This window comes from Lissotriton vulgaris, chromosome 7 (genome assembly GCF_964263255.1).
Source record: "Lissotriton vulgaris chromosome 7, aLisVul1.2, whole genome shotgun sequence".
Taxonomy (NCBI): domain Eukaryota; kingdom Metazoa; phylum Chordata; class Amphibia; order Caudata; family Salamandridae; genus Lissotriton; species Lissotriton vulgaris.
This window is the reverse complement of record NC_141695.1, coordinates 1,771,808,694-1,771,830,561: the sequence shown is the minus strand read 5'-3', so window position 1 is coordinate 1,771,830,561 and position 21,868 is coordinate 1,771,808,694. Positions and strand designations below refer to the sequence as shown.

At 48.0% G+C, this 21,868-nt stretch overlaps 1 protein-coding gene across 2 annotated transcripts in view; it reads right to left on the bottom strand.

The window, feature by feature from the left end:
• Positions 1–21,667, bottom strand: part of LOC147706641 (uncharacterized) — a 173,455-nt gene extending 151,788 nt beyond the window's left edge. For both annotated transcript variants that reach the window (XM_086933128.1, XM_086933127.1), the window contains exons 1-2: positions 21,532–21,667; positions 2,778–2,897 (exon numbers count right to left, since the gene is read on the bottom strand). In XM_086933128.1, the coding sequence (XP_086789254.1) occupies positions 2,778–2,847 (70 nt within the window). In that variant the 5' untranslated portion in view covers positions 2,848–2,897; positions 21,532–21,667. The remainder of the gene's footprint in view (positions 1–2,777; positions 2,898–21,531) is intronic.
• Positions 21,668–21,868: the final 201 nt, after the last annotated feature.

Here is a 21,868-nt window from a genome sequence, read left to right as displayed (position 1 = left end):
TGTCTGTTGTAGTTTCTAATGTGTCTTGACATTCATTTTTGTTGTATCTTGAAGCTTTTCTTGAAGTGTCTGAAGTGTACTTAAGTTTCTGATATCTTGAATTTTCTGTGGAAGTTTATGATGTGGATTGAACCCTAGGTTGAGGTTTCTAATGTCTTAACAGTTTTGAAGTTTCTGATGTATCTTGAAACTTTTGTTGAAGTTTCTGATGTGATTTAAAGTTTCTGCCGAAGTTTCTGAAGTGTATTGAAATTTCTGTTGATGTATCTTATCTTGCTCATAAACTAGTGTTATCTGGAGGAAGCAGAAACTCCCGTTCCACCAATAACCTCTAGCACCAACCTGCCCATTTTTGAAAGAAAAAAACCTACACTCGGGCTTTCTCAGGGGCCGCACCAAGAATTTGGAACTCTCTCCCACCCGCCATCAGAAAAATAACTTCTTTAGCACGCTTCAAAAAGGAGGCCTAAACTTACCTCATGAGAAAATTCCTCTCCTAATCTCTGCCTTCAGCCACCACAGAGAGCCCGACTAAGCTAAGACAACCGCCTGGTCCTCAGATCACCTACTCACCCCACCAAAAAGCTGTGGGGTTTTATACTGTTTAACTGCATCTGTAGCCACACACATGTGTCCAGGCCCGGACTGGCCATAGCGGGCACCGGGCAATCCCCCGGTGCACCGCATGGGTGGGGGCCAGTTTTGGGACCCTGGGGGCCGTTTTTGTTACAGGGCCGTTTTTGCAGCATAGTGCAAAATCAGCCCTGTAACAAAATCGGCCGAAAACCAACCCCGGCAAAGAGCTTGGCGGCACCTCCAACCCCCCCGAGTGGGGAGGGGGGCCGGCCGAGCACTTTGCCAGGGCCGGTTGTGGTTCCTAGTCCGGCCCTGCACGTGTCCCTCTTTCCCTATGTGCCCAGCACCCCTGCCCCTTCCAATCGTTCCATATACTTCTGTATGTCTATGCCTTTTTGTTCACTTCAGTAAAAAAAAATTTTGTAAACCTTGTAAAGCGCTCTGATACCCTCACGTGTCAAGTTTGCACTCTATAAAACACTAAAATAAAATAAAATAAAATAAAAAATAAAATTCTGAAGTGTGCTGAATTTTCTGTTAAAGTTTCGGATGTCTTGAATTTTCTGATGAGCCTTGAAGCTTTTTTTGTTGACATTTATGATGTGTGTTGTACATTATGTTCATGTTTCTGAAGTGTGCTGAAGTTTCTATTGAAATTCTGAATTTTGTTTATCTTTCTGTTGAAGTTTAGGAAGTGGTACAAAAGGGGGTGGTGATAAACGGAGCATCTGAATCAATCAAACACTCAGTTTGATTGATTCAGATGCTCCGTCCATCACCACCCCCTTTTGTACCGCTTTTGGCCACCATAAGTGTGGCAGGGGATGCTCAGACGTGAGTCCCTTGCTCACTTTGCCACTGGATTCAAGCAAGCCGGGCTGAAGACGGCTGGAATGCCAGAAACCTGTCCTCGGAAGCTTGTTTCCGGTCCAGGGAAGACATGGCTTTGCAGTTCGGGCTGGAGTGTTCCCATGAGGCACAGGGTCAGACTGATTTGCATATAGCCATGTCTGAACTGGGGTGGCAGAGTGGGCTAAAGAACGGTGATGGATTAAACCCAGATCTTTTGACTGGGTGTGAGTGTATGATTGATTCAGATGCTCCATCCATCACCACCCCCTTTTGTACCGCTGAAGTTTAGGAAGTGTGCTGAAGTTTCTGTTGAAGTTTCTGATGTCTTGAATTCTGATGTATATTGCAGCTTCTGTTGACGTTTCCGATGCTTGTTGAGCTTTTGGGTAAAGTTTCTAAAGTTTTCTGACATTTCTGTTGAAGTTTCTGAATTGTGCTGAATGTTCTGTTGAAGTTTGTAAAGTATGTTGAACTTTCTGTTGAAATTTCTAAAGTGTGTTGGGAATGTTTTGTTGAAGTATCCCTCCACAACACCGGACCCCAATACCTCAACGCAAGAGTCTCCTTAAACACACCAAAGAGAAGCCTCCGCTCCGCCAACCAAGGAACATCTCCAAACACCTGCATGGAGGGCTTCTGTGGCCCTCTCAGAGACATTCAACTAGGAGGAAGGGTGAGGGGGAGAGAAGCTATTGTTGGAGAAATGCACTGGAGACAGTGGCCCTGAGCAGCCCAAGTCTTTGGGGGGCAGTAATCACACATGGTCATGTGGCCAAAGATGCTCATGTAGGAATCTCCCCACCTTATATTTGTTACAATGAGCTGTATATATGGTAAAAAACATAGAAGCTACACAATGCAAGGCACATTACATTCCACCTAAGGTCTCCTGGCATGGGCTAACAAGATCCTGGAATACGAAGGAGGGAGCAGAGATAAGAGGTGCAGATGGAGGGTGGGTGAGGACAAGTTTGGCCTCTGCTTGGTCGGTGCAACAGTAAAGATTGGTGCTAAGAAAGTCAGGCTCTAGAAGGGGAGGGGGAGGGGGCGTGCCTACACCCTCAAACAAGAGCACGTGAGAATGCATGTGTATGGTACATTATGAAGAAAGCAGAGTTAGCTCAGTGGGTGAAGGAAATCGCAACTGAGAATGTCATTTCTCCCACAGCTTTGACAGAATGACAGGCACTAATCCCCGCTGCCACCCCATGGGTGGAGAGGAGTGACGCGCTGTATGATCCCCTTGGGTGCTCCAGGGCTCATCTTTTGTGCGGTTTGTGCAATCCATCAGATGTGCTGACCCCTGACCCTTATCACCCATCTCCACACCTGGTCCTCAGCTCTCTTACCTGTGAGGAGGAGGGCCCAGATTCTGAGACCCTTCGCTGGAGGCAGCGGGCTTCGGAAGACCCTCTCCATCTCGGATGCGATTGGTCAGGAATGGGACCAACTTCAGGAACCGAACATCTCTGTAAATCAAAGGACAGAGGTGAGCCCAGCTCAAAATACTAAAGTAATTCCAGAAAATCACCCAGCTAACACCCGCTGCCAGGCAGCGCTTCATTCATGCAGCTACATACAGCACCTACTTTTGGGCAGTGGAACTTATGTTTCATTATCAGTATGTGTCACAAAACAAGTAAGGAGGTAGTAAAAAGGAGCAAAAAGCAGTAATTGAAATATAGGCAACAGCTAGAAAGGGAAAAGCTAGGGATGAAAAAGGATTGGCAAGAGGGAGATAGAGAAATGACTGGCATTGTGGTGGAAGAATGAAGCATGAGGTGGAATCGCCAGCAGGCAGCACTGGTCGAGCTCCGAAAGCACAATTTGTGCCATTGCACTTATTTTGTAACAAATTATTATTATTTATTTAATTTATTTAAGACACTTATTAAGCGCACTGTCACCTTGCAGGCATCCTGGCGCTGACTAGTTCAGAAAAAAGCGGAAGTGACCGAGGGGAGCGTGAGCTTTCAGGCGGTTACCCTGGGAAATAACCAGGTTTTAATCCTTCTCCTGAACGGGAGAAGTTCCGTAATTTGCCTAATCTCTACCGGGAGCGTATTCCAGAGTTTGTCAGCTGCCACCTCGAAGGATCTACCTCCGGCTCTGACTTTCCTGAATCTGGGTACCACAACCAGCTTGGCCGCAGAAGATCGAAGCTGCCTAGTTGGAATATACCAGGCAAATTTCGATTGTAAGGAGGCCGGGCCAGTTCCATGGAGAGCCCTAAAAACTAAGCATAGGGCCTTAAATTGTATCCTCTGTCTCACCGGCAACCAATGCAGTTTGCCCAGAGAGGACGGCCCGTGTGATCTTCTCGGAAGCCCCAAGGCCAGCTTGGCAGCCGCTAATTGGACCCTTTGGAGCCTATCCAGCAGGAACCCAGGGGACCCTAGCAAAAGGGCATTACAATAATCCAACCTGCTGAGGATAGTACACCTTACCACTTGGGCACGAGCATGGGCTGGTAAAGAGGCAGGACTTTCCTCAAGGAGCGTAGGATGGCAAAACAACAGGCAGTCGTCTTTTGTACATGCGTCTCCATACTGAGCCTTTGATCTAACATGACCCCTAGATTGCGGACTGATTCCCCTGGCCGTACTTTGGTCCCTGTTTCCGGGGGCCAAAAGTTGTCTGGGAACGGCCGGGAGATCTTAGTCCCGGCGCTGAAGAGCACCTCCGTCTTCCCCGCATTAAAATGGAGGGAGTTGTCCTTTAGCCACCGAGAGGTATCACGCAGACAGTTGTGGAGAACCTCCACAGATGTTGAATCCTTCCCCTCCAAGGAGAGGATCATCTGCGTGTCGTCAGCATAGTTGACAATCCTGATATTAAAGCTTTTAATGAGTGAAATCAGAGGTCTAAGATACAGGTTAAAAAGAATTGGGCTAATTGCTGAGCCCTGAGGAACCCCATGCGATATCAAGGTAAAAGCTGACTGAAAAGGGGGCATGGACACCGCCTGCTGTCTATCCTGCAAGAATGATTGGAACCACAGCAGAGGAGTACCTCTCACCCCCGCCTCAAACAGCCGCTTCAGCAAGATCTTTTTTTTTTCTTTAAATATTTTTATTAAATTTTCGTAGGCACGCATATGGCAATACACAGAGTACTAATACATAGATAAGCTACCTAAGTACATATAGTAATCAAATGTTAAACAAGAACAGTACATTAACTACGATACAATTTACGGAAACACAAAGAAAAGAAGAAAAACAAAGAAAACCCTATACATCAGATTGTCCCAGCCTACCAAAGCAAAACCTATCTTAGGGGGATAAATCAATTATGACTTTCACTTGTCCTCTCTTTCCATTGGTGAACTGGTTCCCATATTTTCCTTCCCAACCTCCTTGCCCTTCTACCCTTCCTATCATAAATGCCTTTTTCAAATTAAAAATCCCCAACAGCAGGGCAATCCACTGTTGCAGTACTGGAGGTATTTTGTCTAATCAAGCTCTGGCAATCAGCAATCTATAAACCGCCATTGCTATAAACAAAAATTCACGATGTACCTCACCATCGATCCCCCTAACCCCTAACATAATTACTGTTGGTGTTAGCGTCACATCCAACCCAAGTGTACGACCCAGAAAGTCTTCCATACCTTTCAGCAGAATTCGTAATTGAGGGCACGCAGCAAATATGTGTATGCTATCCGCTGCTGGTTCACTACAGCGTGGACAAGTGATCCCTGTAGTTCCTCCCCACTGTGCGATACGAGCCGGGGTGTAGTAGAGTTGGTATAGTGTTTTGTAATGTTGGGATTGAAGCGGGGCTGAGCAGAGGACTGTGTATCCTAGTTCCAGTGAATCAAAGAAGTGTCGGCCCTGTATTCCTAACTTTGCTGCCCATTTATTTTCGTACTTTTCTATATCATCCACCTTCAACTCTACCAGAATAGCATAAAAACTGCTGTCTATCCTGCAAGAATGATTGGAACCACAGCAGAGCAGTACCTCTCACCCCCGCCTCAAACAGCCGCTTCAGCAAGATCTTATGATTCACTGTATCAAAAGCGGCAGACATATCTAGCAGGATCAGGAGCACTGCCTGCCTTCTGTCTGCACGCCTCTGAAGCTCGTCCATAGCGGTGATTAGGGCTGTTTCGGTTCCATGGGCAGGCCGGAAGCCAAATTGATCAACATCTAGTAATTGGTGACATTCCAGATGATTGGAAAGAGTGTTACTAACCCAACGCTCGACAATCTTGGCTGGAAAAGGTAGCAGGGAGATGGGTCTATAGTTTTATGAACAATCCGGATCCAGAGAGTGCTTTTTCAGCAGAGGAGAAACTAACGCCCGTTTCCATTGAGCTGGGACGGTACCAGTCACTAGAGATTGGTTACATATTAGGTGGAGTGAAGGAAATAGTTCTTCCTCATATTCCTTCCAAATTTTATGAGGCACAGGGTCTAGAGGAGACCCAGAGGATATCCCTCTGGCTAGCTTCCTTAAAGCCTCGTACGTAAGAAGTGGGAACTCAAGTAAAAGTTCTTTCGGAGCCAAGGCTGGCACAGCCAACCGGTCCACTGGAGACCCAAGTCTTAAGTCAGAGGGAGGAACATATTCCGGAGAAACATCCAAATCCCTAATGATGTGTTCTATTTTTTCCTTAAAAAATTCAGCAAGGTTCTCGCAGAGTTCTTGGGACGGGACAATAGCGTTCTTGGAACACTCAGGGTTAGTAACACTATTCAATATATTAAAAATGGTCCTGGAATTGTTGGTGGAGTTACAAATCAGAGAGGAATAATATTCTGCCTTGGATTTCTTAATCAGGTTCTTATATTCTAGAACCTTGTTTTTCCACACCTCCTTAAAGGTTTCCTTATAGTCACGTCTTCACCTTCTCTCAGCTTGTTTGCATCCTTGCTTTAGGTATTTCAGTGTGTCATTAAACCAGGGGGCAGAGTCATTACCCTTGCAGCTATGTTTTTTTGAGGAGCGTGAGCATCTAGGACAGCTGTGATTGCAGTGCATAGTGAGGCATAATTTTCCTCTACTTGCTTTTCCCCATTAAAGAGCTGCTCCACATGGAACACCTCACCTAAGGAATGCAAACGTGCAAGAGTCCTCCAGTCTCTGCACCGAAATTCCCTATTATAGACCGCTGATACGGGAAAAGAAAAGGATCTTCTAACTTTTTAACAAAATACCCATTTCAAGTCTTAGGGCCTGATTTTGATGTCGATCAGGCCACCACCAACAGGTCATCAGTAGCCGTGCAACCGACTGACAGGCCATCAGTGCAACCGCTGCATTCGGCGGTCGGAGAAAAAGACCACCACCTCAGACAGGATCATCTGATCCCAACGGGGCAGCGGTCGGAATAAGATTGCGAACAGAGGCCATGCTGAAGCAGGCACCGACTTTGGGGTTACGATTGCCATTTTTGAAAAGGCTTTTCATGTTGAAAAGACCGACATGGAAAGACTGTCAGAAACTGACTTTGGGGGGCTCAAACCGGGCTCCCGTCCATCGTGGGACACCTTAAAGTGGTCTTCTGAGAGCATCAAGGGGCGCTCGGATGGAGGCTGTGTGAATTCTCAATTGTTGGGGTACAGACTTTTCTTGCATTCCCTGTGGGAGAGCGGAAATATGCTGAACTTGTCTCGGTGTAATTTTCAGAGAACGTGACACGTTCAGCAGCGCGTGGTTCAGAATTGCATGAACTTTCCCTTCTTGTCCACATGGACCTAACCCGCCACATCTGTATGTGACCGGGGATTTATAGTGTTTTTAAATCACATACCTTGTTCCAGGAGTTATTGGCTTCAACGTGGGTCAGAATTGCATGAACTTTCACTTCTTGTCCGCGTGGCCCTAACTCGCCACATGGTTTTGCCACATGTGAGCGCCGGTAGTTTGATTCGCCCCACGTAGTTGGCAGGAGTCTTCCAAATTGATTCCACACCACATGGTCCTTTCACATACTCCCAACACTTGGGCTATGCATGGATTTTTAAACATCATCCACGGTGTCTCGCCCTCGCCACATGAGCCAATTCATCTCTGAGCGTCGTGACAGTCCTAAACGCTCACCCACTTGTGATAGGCGCATATCAGCGGTGCCACACTGCTGACCATGACCCCACTCCCTTCTTCTGGCAGCAATTGAACAGTGCCGTTCCCGTCCCTGTTTGGATTCATCACGAGCCTTGATCTGGTAAATATCCGTCCTTATCCACTCATTCTCACCAGGTGTCACCACATCGGCTGGCTCTCAGTTTTCCTTACCTCACCCATATTCCAAATTAGCACATGAAAACAAACGTTGTTTTCATGCGCTAATGTGTGTCTTGATAATATGGGGGGGTGGATTCAGTATTATGATCCACACCCCCATGTTATCAATGCCTAACGCCTGGTCAGAGCAGGCGTTGGGAGACCTGCGATAAACAAGTTTATCGCAGGTCTGCCTCTCCCAACGCCTGCCTTGGTAATAGGGTGCCCATTTTACATGTGGTTGGACGTGGGAACGCCCACTTTGCATGTCATTAGCGATGTTTGACGCCAACATGCAAAGTGGGCTTGAGCCAGGCGTTAAAATGCCCTTGTGGATAGGGCTCTAGAAGTATCGCCGCTTTCTCGGCACAATTCGCCGAAAAAGCAGCGATACTTCTCCTTGCTAATATGCCCCTTGGTTCTTCCTAAACATTTGCAACACACCAACTAAATATTCCTCATTTTCAATTGCGCAGGCTGTCCTTTGTTTTATTCGCCCTAAGGAAGACCCGCTGTGACCACCTTCAACTTACGCACTCTTCTGGGTCGAAACGTCACCGTGCTTGTCTAAATCCAAACCCTACTCTTTCACTCCATGCGAAACAGACTAAGTCCTAGTTCGATTGGAGATTCATGTACTTAGGGATGGATTACTTTTGAATAACCATTTTAAACTAGTTCAGCAGTGCTGTATATATTGTACTCACATTCAGCACTTTTTTGCACTTTTTTCCCTCATTCACCATTTTCAAAATACATTTGTTTATTGCCTGTGCCAGCCATACTGTGTCATTTATATGCCAAAAAATGTAAACAGCTTAAAAAGTGATCCATTGTTTAATACAGTCTTATGATTTATTCATGATTGGTGTGTTTTCCATGTTTTTTACTGTTCTTTTCTCTTTTTTTCCCATTGAGTAAGTGTAGGATCAATGGCTTTTCCCTGCACTGTCTATTATTTAACAAGTGTTAAAGCAAGTCTGTACCCAACAGAACCACAAAGGTAGGCAGATATATGGTTCAACAATACCATTAGTGCACATGCATGTAGTCAGGACTGCAGTGGCCACCTGCCCCAGCACCATCCATGTTGCCCGTTTGGGTCTGGCGTGCAAGAGCAGGTCAAACACTGGCATGCCCAACTTTGGAGCCAGCAAGCACACCGCCCTGCAGTACCAGGCTGTTGACCTAAGTCTCAAGATCACTATTGGTGTCTGGGCGGCAACGGGCGTGCAGTGACAGTCCTGGCACACGTTAAGCACATCATTAGTGCCAGTGCACACTCCAGCCCGCCATGGCTGACCAGTGATAGGGGTCTAGAAACATCATTGGCTCCAGTGCGCACTCCAGTCCACCATGGCTGGCCGGTGATAGGGGTCTAGAAACATCATTGGCGCGAGTGCGCCGGCCAGCTCGCAATAGTAGGATGGACACATGCTCAGTACACCCTTGGTGCCAGCGCAAACCCAGCTTGTAATGGCAGGCGGCGATTTGTTTCCCCGCATCAGTTAAGCATCGCTTCCTTCCACGGGTAGAAAGGGTGCACACACTTCCACGTTACCCCCAACAGTGGGAACTGCCCTGGGCCTTTCAGCCACAACAGGGTCCTCAGCCACCCTGGAAGGTGTCCGATCGGAGGGAGCAGACCACCGAGGTAGGGAGAAACCACCTGGGGATTCCTCCCTTCGTGACAGGGGACTTGATGGTGTCCCTACCTGGCCACTCACCTACCTTGAGCTCTCTCCTCGAAGCATATCCTGGGACTGCTCTGGCAGTAAGGTAGGCCCCACCTTGGTGTTAGCTCACTAGTATGGGAAGCCAGCCTGAGCAGGTTACATGACTGGCAGGCGAGTCCAGTGGGGAGACAGACAGTGCCGCGTCCCACTACTACACTCAAGATGATGGACGGAATGTTGTACAATGGCAAAACATTCACCCCCAGTCACAGATCTGGGTTTTATCCATCGTTATTTTGCTCAATAAACCACCTCAGTTCAGACATGGCCATATATGCAAATCAGTCTTGACCCTGTGCCTCATGGGAACAGTCTAGCCCGAAGATATCCTGGCTGATGACGGCTTATAGCCAGAAACCGGTCCCAGGATGCTTGATTCCGGTCCAGGAAAGACATGGCTTGGCAGTTCGGGCTGGACTGTTACCATGTTTACATGCTTGTACGGGCTGTCACTCACAAGGACTGTCTCTTAATGGAGCTGCATGGGCTGCCAATAACAGGGACCTGTCTCTTATCGAGCTCTACAGACAGTCACACATAGGGACTGTACCTTTATGGGCCACTATGGACCATCAATCACGAGAATTGCATTTTCAGACGGTCGGTCACCATTATCACATCTTTATAGACCTGTGTGGGCTGTTAGTCATGCCAACTCCATATTCATAGAGCTGTGCAGACCGTCAGTCCTGGGACTGCATCTTTACAGACCTGCATGGACGGTTGCTAGTATTGGAAAAGTCGATGTCAATGTATACAATGATACATGTATGTATAAGACCAAGATTGCATCATAAATATCAAATGTGCCCTTCATGAACTCTCCATCAATCCCGATTCAGAAATACGTGGATAAGCGGCTCTGGGACCTAGGCCCGAGGTTACTGATTGACAGGTCACAGGTGGGGTGACATGTAATTGGCAGACAAACATGCAAACAGGAAACTCAAATCAATCCCACAGATAAGCGCAGCGACACCACAATGATGCAGAGAGATTGGCCCCAATAAAGCACACACGGCCAGAGGGGTGCACGCATTCCCAAAAACATCATACATTCAGATGCCACACAACGTTAGGAACACACAGCCAATCAGAACACAACACATGCAATATATGCAGCGACCGTGCACCCCGCATGCCGGGCTTCTGTAGACTATACCCACTGGCCCTCATTGTGTCCATGCAAGGTCGAGACCCACCTGCATTTATCAGGGGCCTTATTTATGACTCTTCGACAGACCCCCCTTGATGGACTGGAGCCTGCTAAACCACCCCCCACCCCCACCTGCCTTGAGACCCTTAAGGGTGAGTACTCACGCTTAACAAATGCCTGATTGATTGATTGAAATCTGCATTTATTTACCAAACAAGCATTTTCAATGCAATAGGTCTCCCAATTGCGAGATTTTAATCTTTTGACATTGTAAACCGTCATGCCTTTTATTAATGTGGTTTTCAAAGCAACACATATATAAAAGCCTTTGTTATTTCTAATGCTAGTAGCTCAAACTCTTGCAAATGCAAAACCACTTTAATGGTGGTTGCGCCCCTTTCTTTAGGCGCTGCTCGCCGTATTCTGGTGGTTGCGCCCCTTTCTTTAGACACTGCTCGCCGTATTCTGGTGGTTGCGCCCCTTTCTTTAGGCGCTGCTCGCCGTATTCTGGTGGTCGCGCCCCTTTTTTTAGACGCTGCTCGCTGTATTCAGGTTACAGTGAGCAGCATCTAAAGAAAGGAGAGCAGCCAACGTTAAAGTGAAAGCACATATTGAGGGCTTTTACACAGAATATTAAAAAAAAGAAAGCTTTTGTAGCGCTGTCACTAAAGTAAAAGCGGTCTAGCTGTAATTTAAATAAATAAGCAAGGCTGCTAAAGTGAAAGCGCCCTGCGCTGTGAATTAAATGAATAAACTCGGATGCAAAATGTAAATTAAATAATTAAAGAAGAGCAAGCGCTATAGTTAGCGGACTGCACTGGGAATCAAAAATACATGCCTAATAACAATATAAAAGGTGGCGGTGTGTTGCGAGGTCGTCGGTGGAGTAGGAAAGATCATCAAAGTAAGTAGTGCTCACTGACTAGATAAAGCAGACCGTGTAACAACGCAAGTAAAAAGTCCAGTTGTTATGGGAGATTACAAATGCAGATAAAGAGGTACCAAGAAGGGACTACTACGCCGATTCACGAATGAAAAGCAACAATTTCGAAAGAACAGTAACAGGAGCCAATTGAAAAGATGGGCGGGACATGGGCAGAGCTTTTATGCCATACCTCAATACAGCATGCCTTGCAGAGCAGCGCGTGTGCTGCCAAGGCTCGACCGAAATAGGATCAACCAAAAATTTTTATGATACCCAAAGTAATATATAAAACCTTATTCAGATTGATTCTACTTTGAGACAGAGTTCAGATCTACATCTATAACTGCGCTCCCGGCTGAAGCGTTTAATTAACCCCTTCGCTGCGGGGGTTATTCCCCCGCTGTGCTGGGGGAGAGGGGATGCACAGCGCCCGCATGCTCATGACGAGCTCAGCTCGTCATGATGCACGCCGCTCCTGTGCTCATGACGAGCTGAGCTCGTCACAGGTGCATTGGCTCCCGTGGCACGTTCAGCACAGCAGGGGAATTCTCCCCGCACCTGAGCGTTCCACGGGCCATGACTAGCTGAGCTCGTCCTGAGCACCGGAGCGCCGTGGCTCATGACGAGCTCAGCTCGTCATGAGCATGGGAGGGGTTAAACTAACTGTTCCTGTTTTGCTGAAATGCCTCTTGTCTTTTGTTTCTTCAAGGAAAAGTTATATTCGAAGAACACTGTCAGTCACAGGAACTGCACCACTTACCGTTCAGATTACCGCCAGGGGTAGTAAGCGCTATATAAATGCAATTACAATTACACTTCTACGTCCACCGAAAAAACACATCTGGGAAGACGCTTTTGTACATGTAGGGTTACCACATTTCCAAGAGAAGAATACAGGCCACTTGTAGTTGTTTTAAGAGTCTTTAAAAGGTCTAAACATGATACTAAATTGGGCTTTAAACAAAATTGTATGTATTCATTTGTAACATGTCGTCTCTGCCTTTGTTTACTTTATTTGTCAGGGATCGTTAACACCTTTGGTGCTTAGGATGGCCCCCGACCATCCTACTTCAGGGTAGGCGTGTGCGGAGGACGGCCGGGGGCTGTCCAAACCCCACCCGCTTATTAATTCTCCCACACAGCCGGAGATTATTGCAGCACACAAGGGGTCAATGCAGCGCTAGAACACAATTACATGTGCTTTCTGTTTATATTTGATGTTTGAACTATGGACAGATGCGGGCAAACAACTCCAGCTTTAGGGGATTTTGCTAATTTCTTTACCTCCGGGCTGGGACAGGTAGAAAACCGGTCTTGTGGCAAACATGCACACAAGCCAACAAACTCATCTGTGGAGTGCCTCAAGGCACATCACTCAGCCCCACTGTCTTCAACACATATATGATACCTGTTGGAAATTGTGTGATTGGCTGAGAGTGGGTGAACCCCTACTCAATCAGCAGCCACAGTTTCTGTCAGGGTGAAGTAACAAGCAAGCCCAAATTAACCCACACTTAGCCCTCCGGTAGGTTGGCACAAAGCAGTCCGGCTTACCGTAGAGGCAATGAGTAAAGTATTTATGAAGAACGTAAAACAGTAATAAAGTGATATCACAACACAAAAAAAACCCACACGAAATTAGAACAAGCATTGGCAAAACCAAATATGTCTCAGATATACAAGAGCTATTGGCTTTGGCAATATGTTTTTCCATGTTGTACATCAGCGTGGCTGCTGTTCAGCACAGCTAAAGGTTAGTGGCGTAGAGTGGAGTGGGGATAGTAGAGTGTCACAGACTGGATTTGTGAAGTAGAGGGTGGTAGAGTGGAGTAGGCGAGTAGAGTGGGACAGACTGTTTTGGATTGGAGTTGGGCAGATTGGAGTAGGATGGATTGGAGTGGGGTGGGGCAGATTGTTTTGAATTGGAGTGGGGCAGATTGAAGTGGGGCAGATTGTTTTGGATTTAAGTGCAGCAGGTTGTAGTGGGACAGATTAGAGTGGGGCAAATCGGAGTGGGGCATATTGTTTTAGATTGGAGTGGGGCATATTGGGATGGGGCAAATTGGAGTGGGACAGGTTGTTTTGGATTGGAGTTTGGCAGATTGAAGTGTGGTAGATTGTTTAAGACTGGAGTGGGGTAGATCATTTGGAGGGGCAGATTGAAGTGGAGCAGATTGGAGTGGGCATATTGTTTTGAATTGCACTGGGGCAAGTTGGAGTGGGGTAGATTAGAGTGGGGCATATTGGAGAAGGCCAGATTTTTTTGGATTGGAGTGGGGCAGACTAGATTGGTGCAGATTGAATGAGGCAGATTGTTTTAGATTGTAGTGGGGCAGATTGGAGTGTGGTAAACTGTTTTGGATTGGAGTGGAGCCGATTGCTTTAGATTGAAGTAGGGAAGTTTGTAGTGGGACACATAGTTTTTCAATGGAGTGAGGCAGATTGTTTTGGATTGGAGTGGGGCAAATTGTTTTGGAGTGGGGCAGATTGTCCCAGTGTGGGGTTGGCAGGCAATGTACGTTGAACATTGTAATGTTTTCTTTTTTTGTTGCAGGCGGAGTTACAGGGCAATCTGGAAGCAGATGGGTACAGTAAAGGTACCTCTGCGGCAGACGGGTACAGTAAGGGTACCTCTGCGAGGCACTGCAGGGGTGTCAGAGCCAAAGACCAGGAGCCACAAGGCAGGTTCCTGGAAAACTGAGACAGTGCCCGGTTATTCCTTTGGGCGGCTGGGGGCCTGACCAACCGGGGGTTTGCCCTGCTACGCTCCGCCCTGAAAAGGTGTGACTAATAAGGGACCAACGTATCACGTGATCCGGAGGAGGATCACCAAGGGGGAAGCACAGTCCGGGTGGCGTCCCACAGTGCTGGCTCAGCAGGTGGGCGGGATGTCTGCCCTTGGATCGCCTGTAAGATAACCCACCATATTGATTAAACCCAGTCAACTGATCTGGGTTTAATCCATCATCTTCCTTTAGCTCACTCCACCACCCCTTTTCAGACATGGCCATATGCAAATCAGTCTGACCCTGTGCCTCATGGGAACAGTCCAGCCCAAACTGCCAAGCCAGGTCTTCCTTGGACTGGAACAAGCATCCTGGGACCGGTTTATGGCTACCAGCCGTCTTTAGGCAGGATAGCTTGACTCCAGTGGCGTAGTGAGCACGGGACCCACGTCTGGGCATACCCTGCCAACTTAGTGCGAACAGAGCGATACCAAAGGGGGATGATGGACGCTGGCTGACAGCAGGAGAGTAGAGGCGAAGTAGAGGCGAGGCCTGGTGGGGGGGGGGGGGGGGCAATCACCTGTCACCTCTCTGTTGTAGTGTAGCGCTGCCTGTCTGAAGATGGAGCCAAGGCGCTGGCTGACAGTAGGAGAGTAGAGGTGATCCTTGGGAGGCAATCACTCTGCCTAGTGAAGCGCTCCCTGCCAAATAGCGCTGTCTGTGGGCGCTGGGCCAGGAGAGGGCGTTGGCTGCCTCCCTCGGCCGCCATCAGCCGATTGCTAAATGTGTTTATTTCCACTCTTGCAAGTGAAATTCAACTGAACCACCAATGCTGCTGCGGCGTGGGCGCGGGTTTGCCCCGCCCTGTCACACCTCACACTTGGACAAAGTACAGGCTATGTAAAAATGAAAAAAAAGCAACAGCATGTCCCATCCCTCCTCACGTGAATATCAAAGTGATGACGTCACCAATGTAATGTCCGTAATGAAAGGAGTTTGCACTCCTCACTGTAAGGCCGATTTACAAACAACTTGCGTGGGTTTGTATCACAAAAGTGACACAAAACGAGAAAAAATATTTATTTTGAATTTACTTTTTAAACCAAAACTTGTTTTTCAATGGAAAATTGCCAGTTGGCAATGCAAAGCAAGGCTTGGTGCTGCTTCGCGTTACACTGTGTCCTTTCATTGGGGCGGTCCCATGAACACGCATGGATTGGGCAGGGTTTTGCACCAAAAAATGACATCTCTTGAGGTAGGCATAACAATTAGAAATGCTTTTATTTTGTCTAACACTTCCCACTTTGCATGTGTGCTGCACTGGACATCACACCTCCAAATTGGGAGAAGGTCTAACACTGCTCTAAGTATGGTATTTCCTACTAGACGGGGAACCTCCATGTACTAAACCTGTGCTAGATATGAAGCAGATACCCTTGCACTATGGTACAAATGTTGGCGTAGACACCCTTGCACTATGGCACAAACGTTGACGCAGACACCCTTGCACTATGGTACAAACGTTGACACAGACACCCTTGCACTATAGTACAAACGTTGGCCCAGACACCCTTGCACTATGGTACTAACTTTGACGCAGACACCCTTGCACTATGGTACAAACGTTGGCGTAGACAACCTTGAACTAGGGTACAAACGTTGGCGCAGACACCCTTGGACTAGGGTACAAACGTTGGTGCAGACACGCTTGCACTATGGTACAAACGTTGGCGCAGACACCCCTGCACTATGGTACAAACGTTGGCGCAGACACCCTTGGACTAGGGTACAAACGCTGGCGCAGACACGCTTGCACTATGGTACAAACGTTGGCGCAGACACCCTTGCACTATAGTACAAACGTTGCCGCAGGAACCCTTGCAGTATGGTACAAACGTTGACGCAGAAACCCTTGCACTATGGTACAAAGGTTGACGCAGACACCCTTGCACTATGGTACAAACGTTGATGCAAACACCCTTGCACTATGGTACAAATGTTGACACAGACACCCTTGCACTATGGTACAAACGTTGGCGCAGACACCCTCGGACTAGGGTACAAACGTTGGCACAGACACCCTTGCACTATGGTACAAACGTTGATGCAAACACCCTTGCACTATGGTACAAATGTTGACACAGACACCCTTGCACTATGGTACAAACCGTGTGCAGACACCCTTTCGCTATGGTACAAACGTTGATGCAAACACCCTTGCACTATGGTACAAATGTTGACACAGACACCCTTGCACTATGGTACAAACCGTGTGCAGACACCCTTTCGCTATGGTACAAAGGTTGACGCAGACACCCTTGCACTATGGTACAAACGTTGATGCAAACACCCTTGCACTATGGTACAAATGTTGACACAGACACCCTTGCACTATGGTACAAACGTTGGCGCAGACACCCTCGGACTAGGGTACAAACGTTGGCACAGACACCCTTGCACTATGGTACAAACGTTGATGCAAACACCCTTGCACTATGGTACAAATGTTGACACAGACACCCTTGCACTATGGTACAAACCGTGTGCAGACACCCTTTCGCTATGGTACAAATGTTGACACAGACACCCTTGCACTGTGGTACAAACTTTTATTCAGACACCCTTGCACAATGGTACAAACATTGACACAGACACCCTTGCACTATGGTACAAATGTTGACGCAGACACCCTTGCACTGTGGTACAAACGACGCAGACACTCTTGCCCACTGGTACAAATGTTGACGCAGACACCCTTGCATTATTCTACAAAAGTGTGTGTGGTGCTCGACAGTCTGATTATGCGCTGCAAAGAGAGCAGGACACTAGATTCAACGCTTTCCTGCTCTCCATCTCTCAAACAAGGCTGCTGCACGGCACTGAGAGACACCTTTGTACATCTGGATCCAAGGAGAATGAGACACTCCACCCTGTAGCCAACATTCAGACACCGCAGGACTCATCTTCACTCTGACAATTTGAGCTCTCCATCTCTTGTCAATACTCTGACAAAGCATGACTCTGCAACACTCCTCTTTACTATAGGAAACAGGACTTTCTGTCCTTCAGCCTTACCCTCAGAAACAGGACTCTCCACCGTTCTTCAACACCCTGACATAGCAGGATCCTCCACTCGTATCTTTACTCTCAGAATCAGGTCTCTCGGCACCCGTCTGCACCCTGACATAGCAGGATCCTCAACCCCTCATCTTCCACCTGAGAAACATGACTTTCCACCCTCTCTTTACATCTCTAACATAGGAGGACTCTCCACCCTCATCTTCACCCTGACAAACAGGACTCTCCACCCCTTGTCAGCATTCTGACATAGAAAGACCCTTCACCCCTCATTGTCACCCTGGGAAACAGAACTCACTACCCCTCAGTAACACTCTGACATAGGAGGACTCCCCAATCCTCATCTTTCCCCTTAGTAAGAAGGACTATCATCTCCTCATCAACACTGACATAGGAGGATTCTCTACCCCTCAAAATCACTCCGAGAAACAGGAGTCTCCGCCCCTCGACAGCACTCATATAAAAATACTCTCCACCCTTCAAGGTCAACCTCAGAAACAGGTCACATAATAAAACTACCACACAGCACTACAGATCACAACCCTGGAACCACACAGCAGATCACAACCCTGGACCACAAAGCACCATACATCACAACCCTGGAACCACACAACACTTCACACCCTGAAAACACACAGCACTGTAGACCACAACCCTGGAACCACACAGCACCACAGATCACAACCCTAGAACTACACAGCACATCACAACCCTGAAACCACACAGCACAACAGATCGCAACACTGGAAACAAACAGCACTACAAATCACAACCCTGGAACCACACAGCAGACCACAGCCCTGGAACCACACAGCTCTACAGATAACAACCCTGGAACCACACAGCAGATCAAAACCCGGGAGCCAAACAGCACTACAGATCACAACCCTAAAACCACCAGTGGATCACAACCCTGGAACCACACAGCACGACAGATCACAACCCTGGAACCACACAGCACTACAGATCACAACCCTGGAACCACACAGCAGATAACAACCCTGAAACCACACAGCACTACAGATCACAACCCTGGAACCACACATCAGATCACAACCCTGGAACCACAAAGCACTATAGATCACAACCCTGGAACCACACAGCAGATCACAACCCTGGAACCACACAGCAGATCACAACCCTGGAACCATATAGCACTACAGATCACAACACTGGAACCACAAATCGGATCACAACCCTGGCACCACAAAGCAGATCACAACCCTGGAACCACACAGCAGATTATAGCCCTGGAACCACAAAGCACTACAGATCACAGCCCTTGAACCACACAGCAGATTACAACCCTGGAACCACAAAGCACTAGAGATCACAACCCTGGAACCACACAGCATATCACAACCCTGGAACCACACAGCAGATCACAACCCTGGAATCACAAAGCAGATCACAACCCAGGAACCACACAGGAGATCACAACCCTGGAACCACACAGCACCACAGATCACAACCCTAAAACCACACCGCAGATCACAACCCTGGAACCACAAAGCACTACAGATCAAAACCCTGGAACCACAAAGCAGATCACAACCCTGGAACCACATTAGCACTACAGATCAAAACCCTGGAACCACACTTCAGATCACAACCATGGAACCACACAGCATATCACAACCCTGGAACCACACAGCAGATCACAACCCTGGAACCACACTTCAGATTACAACCCTGGAACCACACTTCAGATCACAACCCTGGAACCACACAGCAGATCACAACCCTGGAACCACACAGCAGATCACAACTCTGGAACCACACAGCAGATCACAACCCTGGAACACAAAGCACTACAGATCACAACCCTGGAACGACACAGCAGATCACAACCCTAGAATGACATAGCACAACAGACCACAACCCTGGAACCACACAGCAGATCACAACCCTGGAACCACACAGCAGATCACAACCCTGGAACCACAAAGCACTACAGATCACAACCCTAGAACCACATAGCACTACAGATCACAGCCCTGGAACCACACTTCAGATCACAACGCTGGAACCACACAGCAAATCACAACTCTAAAACCACACAGCAGATCACAACCCTGGAACCACAAAGCACTACCAATTAACAACCCAGGAACCACAAAGCAGATCACAACCCTGGAACCACAAAGCACTACAGATCACAACCCTGGAACCACACTTCAGATCACAACCCTGGAACCACACTTCAGATCACAACCCTGGAACCACACAGCAGATCACAACCCTGGAACCACACAGCAGATTACAACCCTGGAACCACACTTCAGATCACAACCCTGGAACCACACAACAGATCACAACCCTGGAACCACAAAGCACTACAGATCACAACCCTGGAACCACACTTCAGATCACAACCCTGGAACGACACAGCAGATCACAACCCTGGAATGACATAGCACAACAGATCACAACCCTGGACTCAAACAGAAGATCACAAGCCTGGACCCACACAGAAGATCACAACCCTGGAACCACACAACACTAAAGATCACAACCCTGGAACCACACAGCAGATCACAACCCTGGAACCACACAGCACAACAGATCACAACCCTGGAACCACTTAGCAGATCACAATCCTGGAACCACACAGCAGATCACAACCCTTGAACCACACAGCACCACTACATATCACAACCCGGGAGCCACACAGCAGATCACAACCCAGGAACCACACAGCACTACAGATCACAACCCTGGAACCACACAGCAGATCACAACCCTGGCACCACACAGCAGATCACAACCCTGGAACCACACAGCACAACAGATCACAACCCGGGAGCCACAAAGCAGATCACAAACTTGGAACCAGACAGCACAACAGATCACAACCCGGGAGCCACAAAGCAGATCACAACCCTGGAACCACACAGCAGATCACAACCCAGGAGCCACACAGCATTACAGATCACAACCCTAGAACCACGCAGCACAACAGATCGTAACACTAGAAACATTAAGTACTACAGATCACAACCCTGGAACCACAAATCAGATCACAACCCTGGAACCACAAAGCAGATCACAACCCTGGAACCACACTGCAGATTATAACACTGGAACCACAAAGCACTACAGATCTCAGCCCTTGAACCACACAGCAGATTACAACCCTGGAACCACAAATCACTACAGATCACAACCCTGGAACCACACAGCAGATCACAACCCTGGAACCACACAGCAGATTACAACCCTGGAACGACAAAGCACTACAGATCACAACCCTGAAACCACAAAGCAGATCACAACCCTGGAACCACATAGCACTACAGATCACAACCCTGGAACCACACAGCAGATCACAAACCTGGAACCACACTGCAGATCACAACCCTGGAACCACAAAGCAGATCACAACCCAGGAACCATACAGCATATCACAACCCTGGAACCTCACAGCATCACAGATCACAACCCTAAAACCACACAGCAGATCACAACCCTGGAACCACAAAGCACTACAGATCAAAACCCTGGAACCACAAAGCAGATCACAATCCTGGAACCACAAAGCACTACAGATCATAACCCTGGAACCACACTTCAGATCACAACCCTGGAACCACACAGCAGATCACAACCCTGGAACCACACAGCAGATCACAACCCTGGAACCACAAAGCACTACAGATCACAACCCTGGAACGACGCAGCAGATCACAACCCTGGAATGACATAGCACAACAGATCACAACCCTGGACCCACACAGAAGATCCCAACCCTGGACCCACACAGCAGATCACAACCCTGGAACCAAACAACACTAAAGATCACAACCCTGGAACCACACAGCAGATCACAACCCTGGAACCACACAGCACTACAGATCACAACCCTTGAACCACATAGCATATCACAACAACCCTGGAACCACACAACAGATCACAACCCTGGAACCCCACAGCACTACATATCACAACCCGGGAGCCACACAGCAGATCACAACCCTGGAACCACACAGCACTACATTGATTAACTGCTAACCATGGGTCCTAGAGTTGCGCACTTCTGGCCGAAAAGGTCTTCAGTGCCTCGTCAGGGGTAGTAAGCGCTATTTAAATACAATTGCAGGGTGTGGTGAGTGTTGTGATGATCATGGTGGTCACACTGTGCCCTCAGGTAAGTGTATCAGTGATAGTGAGAGTGGCACTTGCTGTGCCCTCACTCTGCCCTCAGCGTATTACACGGTTGAACAGTTGTGACTATAGGAAAGGACTCACCTGCCTGCCCTTGCCGATCCGACATCTCAGTGCACCAGTGAATGTGGTAATGCACACATGCCAGGTTCTTCTCAGTGCTCCATTGAATGTGGGAATGCACATGCGCAAGGGTCTCCTCAGTGCATTTGTGAATGTGGGAGTGCACACGCGCAAGGGTCTCCTCAGTGCACTTGTGAATGGGGAGTGCACACACGCCTGGCTCTCCTCAGTGCACTTGTGAATGTGGGAGTGCACACACGCCAGGTTCTCCTCAGTGCACCAGTGAATGTGGGAGTGCACACCCGCCAGGTTCTCCTCAGTGCACTTGTGAATGTGGGAGTGCACACGCGCAAGGGTC